Raw genomic sequence first — 13,345 nt, 5'->3', positions numbered from 1 at the left:
TGTGTGTGTGTGTGTGTGTGTAACTTTTTCCTGAACTACTTGAGAGCAGCTTTCATATATTATGACCCAGTACTCTTAAACATTCAGCAAGTGTTTTCTAAGGGTAGGTATACTGTCCTACATAACCACAGGACAGTAAATTAAACACGGAAACAATACTTTGCATCCACAGAACAATTTGGTGAACTGATCCCAAAATGTGCTTTACATGTGCTGAAGAATTGTAAAGTAAATCCCAATTATTTCATTTCATCCCTACATATATCAATATACACCTCTTTTTAAAATGTGGGAATATTTGTTTCATAACACCAATGCCATTAACAGACCTAACTAAAACAGCAAAATTCCTTGGTATATGAAACAGTGTTATACTCACACTAGACTGGTCTAACACGTATAAGTCCAACAACAGCAATTATTGGAGAGGATGTGGAGCAAATAAATTCTGCATTTTGCTGGTAGCAGTGTAAACCAGTTTGACCACTTTGAAAATAATTTGGCACTGATCTCTCAGAACTTAGCATATATATTCTAGATGGGCATCAAGAAATATGTCCAAGAATGCTTCCAGCAGTAATATGTGTAATAGTCAAGAACTGATAATGGATGTCCACTGTCAACAGAAAGGATAAACTAAAACTGAACACAATGAAACGTTTTTCTGTATAAAGATACAGATTATGATTACAAGGTAAATTACTGTTTAATAGAAGGCTTCCACTAGTTTGTAAATTCAACTCATTCAGCTATGTTTATTCTAGTACGTTTTGCCCATTTTAGCTAGTTCTAGAGCACTTAAAAAAATTAAAGTGATGAAAATACTTTTCACACACTCAAAAGACTCATTTTAATCACAAGTTTCAACCTCTTCTAGCCATATATTTTTAAAAAGCTGAAAACTAGGCCAATATAGGCTTACCCTATCGCTACTGCTGCTCACACCCAAATCAAAGAATAAGTTGTTTTGTTTTGTTTTTTTCCCTCAACTTTTTATTTTAGAATCGGGGGCACGTGTGCAGGTTTGTTACAAAGATACACTGCATGATGCTGAGGTCTGGGGTACAAATGAATCCATGACTCACTCAGCACAGGTTCTTTTTAAGCCCTTGTCCCCACCTCTCTCCCCATCCTAGGTAGTCCCTAGTGTCTTGTTTATTGGTCCCATCTTTATGGCCACGTGCACCCAATGTTTAGCTCCCACTTGTAAGTGAGAATATGTGGTATTTGTTTAAGCACACTTCTCCTTCACGGCGCTCAATGAACTTATTTACCAGTGCAGCTTCCTGTAGACTGTAAGCTACACTTGGGCAGGGACTTGTCGGACTGTTCGTGTATTTCGCCAGTGCCTGCTAGCGCTTGGTACACAAGCAGTTGTGCAAGTTACTGAGTAAACAAATGATAGCCACAAGGTAAGGGACAAAGAAGGAAATGTTAGAAGATTCCAGACAACCCAACTTACAGAGCAAATGGCAGAAAAGCCTGTATTTGCAAATCTCTATCCAGAGGAATCCTGCACTCCCACCACCTTCTCATTCATTCAACAACTTATTTATTATACACCCACCACATGCCAAGAGGGGACTGACAGAGAACTGAACACACATACCAAGTTCCTCCACTCAGTTTTACACTACAGTGGAGAGAGACGAGAGACATAAAGTAGATAATACGATGTCCGGTGATGATAAGCAGAATGAAAGAAAGTGAGTTAAGACAGTGAGTGGTTTGTGTGGTCAAAGAAGGCTTCTCTGATATAGTGACACTTAAGCAATAACCAGAATGAACTGGGGGGTGAGCCATGTGGACATCAAGTTCTTTTTTTGTGTTATTATTATTTTCTTTTTTTTTTTTTTTTAAGACAGGGTCCTGCTGTTGCCCAGGCTGGAGTGCAGTGGGGCAATCACAGCTCACTGTAGCCTGGACCTCCTGGGCTCAAGTGATCCTCCCATCTCAGCCTCTCAACAGTCTGGGACTACAGGTGTGCACCATCATGACTGGTTAATTTTTTTGTAGAGATGGAGTTTTGCCATGCTGCCCAGGCTGTGTCAGGTTCTTTTGACTTTAACTTACAATGAATTGAAAAGCTACTGGGATGCTCTGAATAGAGACACCTGACATTTACTATGTATCTACATGAAAGTTTAGAATTATATATGATATATTACACATTATTCATATTACTCTAAACGTTCATATACAATATAGTAAGTCAAACATCCTAAAGTAGAAATGAATTGTGCGTATGTCAGAGGTACGGCTCTTATTCCAAAAAAGCTAAAACTTACTTTTAAATCCCTAACTTAAACTTGTCTTTTGACACAACTTTAAATTATCTACCTCCACCATGTTACATGCAATTTTTTTCCTTATATAGTTAATAGCTAGCTTAAAAAAAAAATCAGGCCGGGCGCGGTGACTCACGCCTGTAATCCCAGCACTTTGGGAGGCCGAGGCAGGCAAATCCCAGGGTCAGGAGTTTGAGACCAGCCTGGCCAACATGTTGAAACCCCGTGTCTACTAAAAATACAAAAAATTAGCTGGGCATGGTGGCGGGTGCCTGTAATCCCAGCTACTAGGGAGGCTGAGGCAGGAGAATCGCTTGGACCTGGGAGGCAGAGGTTGCAGTGAGCTGAGATTGCGCCACTGCACTCTAGCCCAGGCATCAGTGCGAGACTGTCTCAAAAAAATCAGCCAGCTTGTTTTTGGCACAGCTAACGATTTCCATTTTTGTCTATTTTAACACAGAGATCCATGATTCTTACCACTGGACCAGTTTTTCCTCATTTTTATGAAATAAAAAACCCAAAATGCAAACACTTAAATAACTGCACAAACACTTGCTATATATAACTTATAAAATGCATAATGCATAAATGAGCAAGACCATCTGTTTCTATGGATATCCAATAGCCAAAAGTCACCTTGCTAAATTCTACACCCAAGGCAACAGCAGCCCATCTGAGAAATTTGCTCCTTCTGGGAACTATCAACATCATTCAGCATGAGCAATTTAGTTGATTATATATTTTTAAAAAGCAGACTATAAACAACAGACAAGGCTATACCCGAGCTTCCCCTCTAGTTCCACTCCCCTTCTTTTCAAGCCCTACCTTAAAAAATAATAATAATAATCAAGCAACAACAAAAAAATCCTCAGATTAATCTATCCTTTTCATTAAGACCCTTGGGCCACAGTTTTGCATTATATTTGACCACACGTGCCTGGGTAAACTTTGTTTTTCCTAAGTCAGTAAAAGGAACCAGACTGGGCCTACAATCTGGCCTAAACTCTACATATATTTTAAACTCTAATATGCCCACTTTGTTAACGTTCAGCTGCTTCTCTAAACAAACGAAGTCCAAACTTGAGGTAGGTCTACACGTAAGCACAGTGACAAGACGGGACTGTCAAAAGCACCCTGCGCAGTGCAGTGGTGTCTGCATGAAGGCAAGAGGTGGTATCCTAAAGCCGGTGGGTAGGGCTGAGCAAGGTGGGCATTTAGGGTGCAGATCAACTGGAATGAGGATGGAGTCCCCAAAGGCGGGCAGCCTGGAATGGTATAAAGAGGATGTGCAGAGGTAGGGTGTGGAATCCGTGCAAAGGGTGGCTGCACAATATCACAGTGGGGACTGAGGAGAGATGATACCGTATCACAGCAACGGAGTGCCTCATAGGGGTTCAACAGAAACGTGTGGAGTAAATGATGGAACAGTGCACCTATACTTAACGGCATTTAATAGTCTTTACAGGCATGTTAAAGGCTGCCTGAACCAGTCACTAAGCCCACAATCCTATGGTCTCCATCTCTTTGGGGCAAGTTAAGCTACTCCTGACTTGACTTCCTGAATTTCCATCATGCCGCCTTTTAACAGCACTGACCCGGTTAGGCAATCAACTTCTCTGACTTAGAATTGCATCGACACCTTACTACCACCAATAAACCTCTTCTCTACTCTTCTCTAAACCACAGGACTGTCAAGAGCTTTTCAGTGTAAATCATATCAGTTCTAGCTAAAACTCCATCAAGGGATCCTCCAAACCTTTAAGAAGCTGGCCTGCCTTTCTAGTTTCATTTCTCTCTGCCCCAGGGACAACACTTGTCACAGTCAGGCAAATCTCCAAAATTAAGTGCTGGATTTCCTCTCCACATCTTCACACCTTTAAAAATGAAAATGCTGGCCGGGCGCAGTGGCTCACGCCTATAATTCCAACACTTTGGGAGACCAAGGCAGGAGGATCACCTGAGGTCAGGAGTTCAAGACCAGCCTGGCCAACATGGTAAAACCCTGTCTCTACTAAAAACACACAATTAGCCAGGTGTGGTGGCACACGCATGTAATCCCAGCTACTCGCAGGGCTGAAGCAGGAGAACTGCTTGAACCCAGGAGGCAGAGGTTGCAGTGAGCCAAGATCGCGCCACTGTACTCCGGCATGGGCAACAGAGCGAGACCTCCATCTCAAAAAAAAAAAAAAGGAAATGCTATCATTTCTTCTGTCTAGTGTGCACTTATGCCCCTGGTCCAGCCAGCAAACTCCTACTCATTCTTCCACATTTCAATCAAATGTCAACCATCTTCAACTCTTTGTTTCTACCTAGGAAAGCTAGCACCTTCTGCTGAGTCCCAACGGGAACATCAGAATACTGACTCAGTGGTACATGGGAGATGCTTGATGTAAAAATCATATGAGTCAACTGTACTCTTCTCCAATAAGTGAACATTTTTCAGTTTCTCAGTCTGCCACCCTCCAGATTACACATGATGGCAGATTGTACTTCATTCACTCCTTTGTTGCTGAAATCTCAAGCCATGGTTTCATCAAGTAATTTTCCATGATCATTTAATATTTAAACTCATTGTTCTAATCTATGTTATTGGGAATTATTTACACTTCCTCAACATGAAATGTCTCTCTACAGGCCACATTTTCTAGGCATATCCCATAAGTTATATCTCTCATTAAATGGGTTTTACTTAGACACAGCCCAAAAAAACTAGTATAGTATTAATGTTTTAAGCATTGAATTACAGTTTATTAAATGAAGCAGCCTACAAAGGCAGACAGGTGTGGTAAATATAGTCTGGAGACAAGAGATCTAGCTAAAACTTGGCTACTACAATAACTGGCCATGGGACCGTAAACACTTGACTTTACTTCTGTAGACCCCAGTGACTCTACCTCTAAAAAGGAAGAGGTGCCTAGGAAAACTACACATAAATTATTTCTCACATGTTCATTTTTTCTGTCTCTCCATTACAGTATGAGATTCCTGAACCTTTCACTCCTGGTACATTCCCAGACACAAAGCTGTTCAATATAAAATGTAAATGAAAACTCAGTAGATAAACACGAATTCCGTATAATCTGAACTGAGATACTTCTGGACAGAACTTGTTACCACAAATCTAAGATTCACCTAAAAGAATATAGAGCCAGGTACACTGAAAAGAATGAAGTCCAGGCACAAAGTACGTATGAGTTTAATGTAAGTGAAGGAAAAAATATAATCCAATAATTTCAGTTGAAACAATGATGTAAAAAAGGAGAAGAAGACAGAAGACATCAGTCTGTTTGTAATGTGGGGGTGGGAGAGGGGTTCCTAGCATGACAATACACCAGATAAACTGTGGCATAGCTAGACAACGGTATATTATTCAGCACTAAAAAGAAATGAACTATCCAGCCATGAAAAGAGACAGTGGAACCTTAAATGCATATTGCTAAGTGAAAGAAGCCAATTTGAAAAGGCTACATACTATATGATTCCAGCTGGAAGGCATTCTACAGACACAGTAAAACGATCAACAGTTGCCAGGGTTTAGGAGGCAGAAAGGGAGATGAACAGGTGGAGCACAGAGGTTTCTTAAACCAGTGAAACGACGATAACTACATTGGTGGACAGGTCATTATACATTTGTCGGAATCCACAGAACATACAACACAAGAGTGAAGCTTAATGTAAACTATGAATTTTGGGTGATAAAAATGTGTCACTGTAGACTGGCTGATTGTAACAAACGTATCCCTTTGGTGGACTCCAGCGCAGGATGTTCACACTGGGGGAGGGTGTGGGTGTGTGGGGGCAGAAGATAAATGGGTACTCTGTACTTTCTGCTCAATTTAGCTGTGAAGCTAAAATGTCTCTAAAATATAAAATCTATTTTAAACAAGAAAATAAGAAATGTATTAAGGGGCAAAAATCTTCACTATTGCTTTTTTTAAAATGATAGCTTGAGCCCAGGAGTTCAAGGCTGCAGTGAGCTATGACTGTGCCACTGCGCTCCAGCATGGACAACAGAGCCAAGATCCTCTCTTAAAATGTATGTATTTTATTTTACTGATACATATCAGATGTACATATTTCCAGGGTACATGTCATAATTTGATACATTCATATAATCAAATCAGGGTAACTGGGATATCCATAATCCTAAATATTTACATTTTCTCTATATTAGGAACATTCAAAATTATTCTCTTCTAGCTCCCCCCACCCGTTTTTTTTTTTAATAGAGGGGAGGTCTATGTTGCCCAGGCTGGTCTTGAACTCCTGAGCTCAAGCATCCTCATCTCTGCCTCCAAGTGCTGGGACTACAGGCACATGCCACGCACCCAGCTAACTTTTGGACTTTTTGAGAGACATGGGGTTTCACCACGTTGCCCAGACTGGTCTCAAACTCTTGAGCTCAAGTGATCAGCTCGCCTCGGCTTCTCAAACTGTTGGGATTACAGGGGTGAGACACCGCACTCAGCCCTCTTCTAGCTATTCTGAAATGTACAATTCAAGGCCAGGTGCAGGGGCCTGCGTGTGTAGTCCCAGCTACTTGGGAAGCTGAGGCAGGAGACTCTCTTGAGCCCAGGAGGTGGAGGTTGCAGTGAGCCAAGACTGCACAACTGCACTCCAGCCTAGGCAATAAGAATAAACCTCTGTCTCAAAAAAAAAAAAAAAAAAGAAATGTACAATTCATTAATGTTAAACTAGAGTTATTCTACGGATCAGGTTTTTTAAAAAACAGAGTTTAAAAAAAGAACTAAGATTATAAATATTCATCAATAGGTAATACAGGTAATTCTGTTTAAAAAAAGGCTAAATTATGATACATCCATACTAGTTACAGTAAAAAAGAATTAGATAACTGTAGATATACTGAGATGAAACAAAGTCCCAGATGTACTTATGAGCAGACTGATAACAGTTCACATTTTGTGGAAAACAATTATATATTATTATATATATATTATATATATTATTATATATATAATATAATATATATTATATTATATATATAATATAATATATATTATATTATATATTATATATGCATTATGTACTATTTGAATTTTCTAAAATAGCATTTATTTTTATAATTACAACATAACTTTATAAGCTTTCAGTAACCCTAAGAGGCAGAACTCTGAACAGCCACTTTGAAAAGAAGAGGAAAAAAAACACACACACACACACACAAGAAAAGCCAGGGATCTCCAGACATCCTATACACAGTTTTTTAGTATCTGCTAGAAATATGTCCTAAATCACTTATTTCTACTTAATGTCAGAATAAATGCTGGACAACCAAGACTTCCATATTCTTCCAAAACTGAGACACCTAAATTTTCAATAGAGTAGTTGTTAAACATACTGATATATCCATGTGATAAAGCATTACACCTAGTTATTTAAAACCTTTATAAGCAGTTTTAACAATGTGGAAACTGCTTAGGTCCGATGCTCAGGAAGACAATACACACATACACACACACAGATAATCTATCATCTCACTTATATAAATACATACAAAAAATTGGAAGAAATACCCCAAAATGTTTAACGATTATCACCTCTGGGTGATGGAATAATAGGTGAATTTTTTTTATTCTTTATACTTTTATCTATGAACTTTCAACAATATGTAAATATTACTTTTAGGTAAGTGTTTGTTTCGTTTTTTTCCCAGAGTAGAAATCATTGCTCTTTCCTGATAGAAAATAACGCATTTCTACAAAGCCGTCCTCATCCTGCCTTCTCTCTAGTGGACTTTGTTCACTCTCAGTGCTCCGTGTTTACTCGGTTAATAAATGGAAAGACAGATGAATTCTATAAAGTCAATCCTTTTTTATGCCATCTAAGGAAAACCCCTAGGTCTCATGCACCCCAAGGCCCTTCCACCCTAACAACTCGATTTCCCTGAAAGGTATGTCTGGAAGCCTTTCCGTGACAAAGTAAATAAATCTTGATATTCCTCTTCAATTTTCATAACGTGAACACTACCGATGAGCCCTTGCTTAGTTCATCTGTCTTCCACTGCCTGACACTGACAGGTCATTTCCACGGGTTTGCTGTGCAGCCGCTTGAGGTTCAGACTCCGCAGCGGGTTGGGGGCAGGGGTGCTGGGGCCTCCCGTGCGAGTTCGATTCTGGAGGAAGACAAGGAACCTGCTCCTAGTGCTCAGCCGGGCCCTGCGATGGCTGTGGCTGTGACTATGGCCAGGAAAGAGGCAGAGAGGCAGGATACGGTCAGAGCTGCGGGGGCTGGGGCGGAGAGGGCTGCTCCCAGGTCGCGGAGCACCCAGGCGCCTCCCCCAGCTGCCAGCCCCACCTCGGCTGCTGCTCCACAGCAGGAGGGTGCAGCCCCAGCCCCCGCAGAGCTAGGGACTGGTGTACGGTGAGCAGGTCGGGTGCCCCGGGATGAACTTGAGGCCCAGCACTGCCAGCTTCCAGCTGTGGGAAGGGCTGGTGGCAAGAGGGACCCGGAAGCAGCACTGGGCCTGAGGGCGGAGATCAAGGGACATCTCCCTAAGCGTGGCCGGGCGCACTGGCTGCCATCTCCAGGTCAGCGGGGGCCACATTCGTGCACGGAACATCAGCGTGCCCCCAGAGGAGAGCTTGGCCCAAAGCATCCTCCGATTCCCAAGAGAAGTTGCCCACATTGCTTGGGACCCCCGGGGAAGCCCCGCTGGCAGAACAGTAGGGGCCAGCACCCCAGGCTGACCAGGGTCTGGGATCCGGGGGACCTGCGCCCAGGCGGCCTCCATGCTGGCGCTGCTCTGGCTTCTTTTCCGTGCTCCACCTCTCCAATTCTGAAACCAAACCTGGACTCGTGGCTCGGGAGTCTGTTTTTCTGGCCGGTTCTTTTCTGACAGTAATTCCAGGACAAGGGTCCGTTTCAAAGGCCTCAGTAAGAATCGTGTATTGATATCTGTCAAATTTGGTCCTCCTATGCCTCTGGCCTGGCTCAAGTGTGTCTCAGCCATAAGCCGAGCTCACTGTCCACTGGGAGCCTCAGTGGACAGGTTAGTTTTTTTAAAGTTTAAAGTTTTAACCAACTTTAAACTTAAAACGATTGTAATCAGGGCTTACAATAAAACTGTAAATTTATTTTATAGGCAATACCATTGTTTAAAAATCAATTAACTTTCCATATTCTGCCCTTTTCTTCTAGGTCTATGAAAAATAAGATAATATTAAAATTAAATTCTGACTCCAAAGACTCCAATAAGCAATACAATAGGAAAAGTGACTAATACAACTTTAAACTGTAATAACAGAAAGATAGTGGCTAACAGGCTAAATGAACACAGCCTGAGAAATAAGTGAGATTATGACCCAGGAGTGAACTACTTGGGGTTCCGCCACTCACTATCTGTGCTACTTTTACAACCCTCTGACTCTTTTAACTATGGGATGCCATCTGTAAAACAGAGAAAAAATCTTCCTCCTGGGTTACTGTGAACACTGAATGATATAGGAGTACGAAAAACATTTTAGTACTGTGCTGGCATAAAGGTTCAAAAAATGCTCAGTATTCTTCATATTCACTTCTGAGTACAATTTAAGATGGACATTGTGACCAACTGGAACACACTTAGAAGGACAACAGGAGATGAAAAGAGACCCCCAAAAAAACCATCTGAAAAGGCACCTGAAGCAACTAGCTTGGACTCAGACAGTAAAGGAGATACGATGACTGAACATTTAAAGGACACATATGGAAGCAAACTTATTTAGCAAAGTTCAGGAGAACAAAGCTTTTACAAATTACAGGGAGGCAGATTTTTAGTGCTCTGTAAGAAAGAACATGTTCAAAAATGGAATAGATCACAGGGTGCAGTGGCTCACACCTGTAATCCCAACATTTTGGGAGGCCATGGCAGGCGGATCACCTGAAGTCAGGAGTTTGAGACCAGCCTGGCCAACATGGCAAAACCCCATCTCTACTAAAAATACAAAAATTAGCTGGGTGTGGTAATGGGCGCCTGTAATCCCAGCTATTCAGGAGGCTGGGGCTGGAGAATCACATGAACCCAGGAAGCAGAGATTGCAGTGAGCCCAGATCGTGCTGCTGCACTCCAGCCTGGGCAACAGAGCCAGAATCAATCTCAAAAAATAAAAAATTTTAAAAAAAGAAATATACACTTTAAAACTCTTTAAATTATTTATCTTAAAATAGAAGAGAAATTTAATACATATAGAAGCTTTTACCTTCAAAGGTACCTTTAAAACCTTACATTAAACAAGAAAGGTGGAAAATAAAGTGCTCCAAGACTTACACTTTGCTTCTGACAGATTTTGATTGGGTGACCAGACCAACATGCCAAGATTGTCCCGTTCTTGACTGCGTCTTGCCAGTTTGGCTTGGGAGAAAGAAAAAAGAAAATTCTTATTAAAATTTAACACATATAATAAGCTATAAGTAACAATATCTTTTAATGACATCACCCACCTTTTCACCTGCATCTGGCCCAATGGGCCCCACACTTAACATCAGAGTGAGGATGGAGATGGGGGAGGCGAGAGTCTGCTGAAACATTTCTACTTGCAAGTCCTTTCCTACTTTTACTGATTTTACAGTATGCTGCTCTGCTTTTAGGCATGAGACATCCAAGAAGAAATCCACACGTGCCAAGGTGCTCAAAGGTTCTTTTAAAATGTTAATTCTTCATGTGTGCTTGCAGCACCATTACCCTTCTCTGCCTAACCTTTTGTGACCTGGCAATAGAAATCCCAAAATTCTTTTAACAGCATTATTAAAGAATAACTATTTAAAAAGTTTAACCTGAAAGGAAACTTCTAAAATGCATACTAATTCTTAAAAATCTGTTTTGCAAAATAGTAGGCCAAAAGGTTTAAAAGTGCCAGGGGTGGAGCTGACATGTATTACTGAATTAACCGCAAGCGGCTGTCATCTATTACAATACACATATCTTCAGAAGGCAAAGACTCGAGAAACAGGAGGTTCAGGGACCATACCTTCACACTGGTTAGGCCCAGACTTATTCATTCTAAAGGTTAATTTTGGCCACTTTTTTTCCTTTAAATAAATTACTCTGAAAATATGATGAAAGTTATGGAACCTAAACTCTAGGGTGAAAAATGCAACTAAATATAACATACAACCTACTATAAACAAAAATCTAGGAAACCCACGGTCTGGTTGACGAATTTCTTCTTTTATGATACCACCAGATCTCCCATCTTTTATTTTGTCTACCAATGTGTTCTAGGTTTCATAAAGAGGAAATTTTACATTTTTAGTAAAATCTGAGAGGCAGTTACTTTAAAGAACCGTAACAGAATAGTGAAAAGGACCCAAAGTGTGAAAAGTATGAATTAGGTAAAATTAAAAGTTGAATTTCTGTTGCAGATGGGAAGAGGATGTAGATGAGAAAGAAATATGACAAAAAAGATGGAGTGACCGCCTTTGAGTTTACCTTCTTTTTTGAGACAGAGTCTCACTCAGTCACCCAGGCTGGAGTGCAGTGGTGTGATCTGGGCTCCCTGCAACCTCTGCCACCCAGGTTCAAGCAATTCTCCTGCCTCAGCCTCTCGAGTAGCTGGGACTACAGGTGTGCACCACCACACCCAGCTAATTTTTTATTTTTAGTAGAGACGGGGTTTCATCATATTGGCCAGGCTGGTCTCGAACTCCTGACCTCATGATCTGCCTGCCTTGGCCTCCCAAAGTGCTGGGATTACAGGTGTGAGCCACCGCGCCCAGCCCAAGTATACCTTTTTTATAGATACATACATAGTTCTGACTTCAGAACAATGCTAACGCTACAAAGAATCTAAAACGAAAGTCATCAAAGGTATGTGTGGGGAGGGACCCCAAAGGGAATACAAAGACAAATAAGTCCTGCTGTATTTCCAATAAAAGTCTAAAGTAAAACAAAAATAAAGGCATCCACAGTGGAAAGGTACAATCAAAACTGCACGCTTATCTGTGTAGAAAATCTACATTTTGTAGAATCTACAAAATGGTACCAGAATAAACAAGTTTAGTAAGGTTGTAGGAAATAATATTAATAGTAAATAGTCAATTCTATTTCTATATACCATCAATAAAAAAAATCAAAAATCAAAATTAAAGATCATTAGCATCAAATATGAAATAACTCAGGGATAAAGTAAGATGTGTACACTGAAAACTACAAAACACTGCTGAGAGAAACTAAAGATGATCTAAGAAAATGAAGAAATAGATCATAGATATAGACTTATTATTAAGAAGGCATTCTTCCCAAACTGCTCTAAAGATTCAATGCAACTCCAACCAAAATTGTAGCACCTTCTTTTGCCGTAATTGATAAATATTCTACAATTCATAAAGAAAGGCAAAGTAAATGAGACAGCCAATCCAATTTTGAAAAAGAGCAAAGTTGGAAGACTTACACTATCTAAATCAAGACTAATTATAAAAAATCAGTAATCAAGAATGTATGGTATTGGCATAAAGACAGAGAAAAGGCCAGGTGCAGTGGCTCACGCCTGTAATCCCAGCACTTTGGGAGGCCGAGGCAGGAGGATCATGAAGTCAGGGGATCAAGACCATCCTGGCTAACATGATGAAACACCGTCTATACTAAAAACACAAAAAATTAGCCAGGCGTGGTGGCAGGCGCCTGTAGTCCCAGCTACTCGGGAGACTGAGGCAGGAGAATGGCGTGAACGTGAGAGGCGGAGCTTGCAGTGAGCCGAGATTGCACCACTGCACTCCAGCCTGGGTGACAGAGCGAGATTCTGTCTCAAAAAAAAAAAAAAGAAAAGAAAAAGAGAAATAAATGGAATAGAGTCCAAAAACAGAACCACATATACAGGATCAAATGATTTTCCATAAAGGCACGAAGGCAAAATCAAGCCAAAAATAATAATCTTTTCAACAAATGATGCAGGAACAAATGAATATTCACATGCAAAAACAAAACAAACATTTTTTTTAAAAAATTTGGATCCATACCTCAAAATTATCTCAAAACAGATGACAGAACTAAATGTAAAACTGAAAAATTATAGAATTTCTAAAGAAAAACACATGGAAACCTTTTTGACCTTGGATTGGGA

General features: G+C 40.6%; 1 protein-coding gene across 1 annotated transcript in view; it reads right to left on the bottom strand.

Moving 5' to 3' along the window:
- RCOR1 (REST corepressor 1) overlaps positions 1 to 13,345 on the bottom strand; it is a 137,036-nt gene that overhangs the window by 38,804 nt on the left and 84,887 nt on the right. The window contains exon 3 of the mRNA XM_055361605.2: positions 10,555 to 10,638. Within this exon, the coding sequence (XP_055217580.1) occupies positions 10,555 to 10,638 (84 nt within the window). The remainder of the gene's footprint in view (positions 1 to 10,554; positions 10,639 to 13,345) is intronic.

This window comes from Gorilla gorilla, chromosome 15, assembly GCF_029281585.2.
Source record: "Gorilla gorilla gorilla isolate KB3781 chromosome 15, NHGRI_mGorGor1-v2.1_pri, whole genome shotgun sequence".
NCBI classification, from domain to species: domain Eukaryota; kingdom Metazoa; phylum Chordata; class Mammalia; order Primates; family Hominidae; genus Gorilla; species Gorilla gorilla.
Note: the sequence above shows the minus strand (reverse complement) of the source record. Positions and strands in the feature narration are given on the sequence as shown.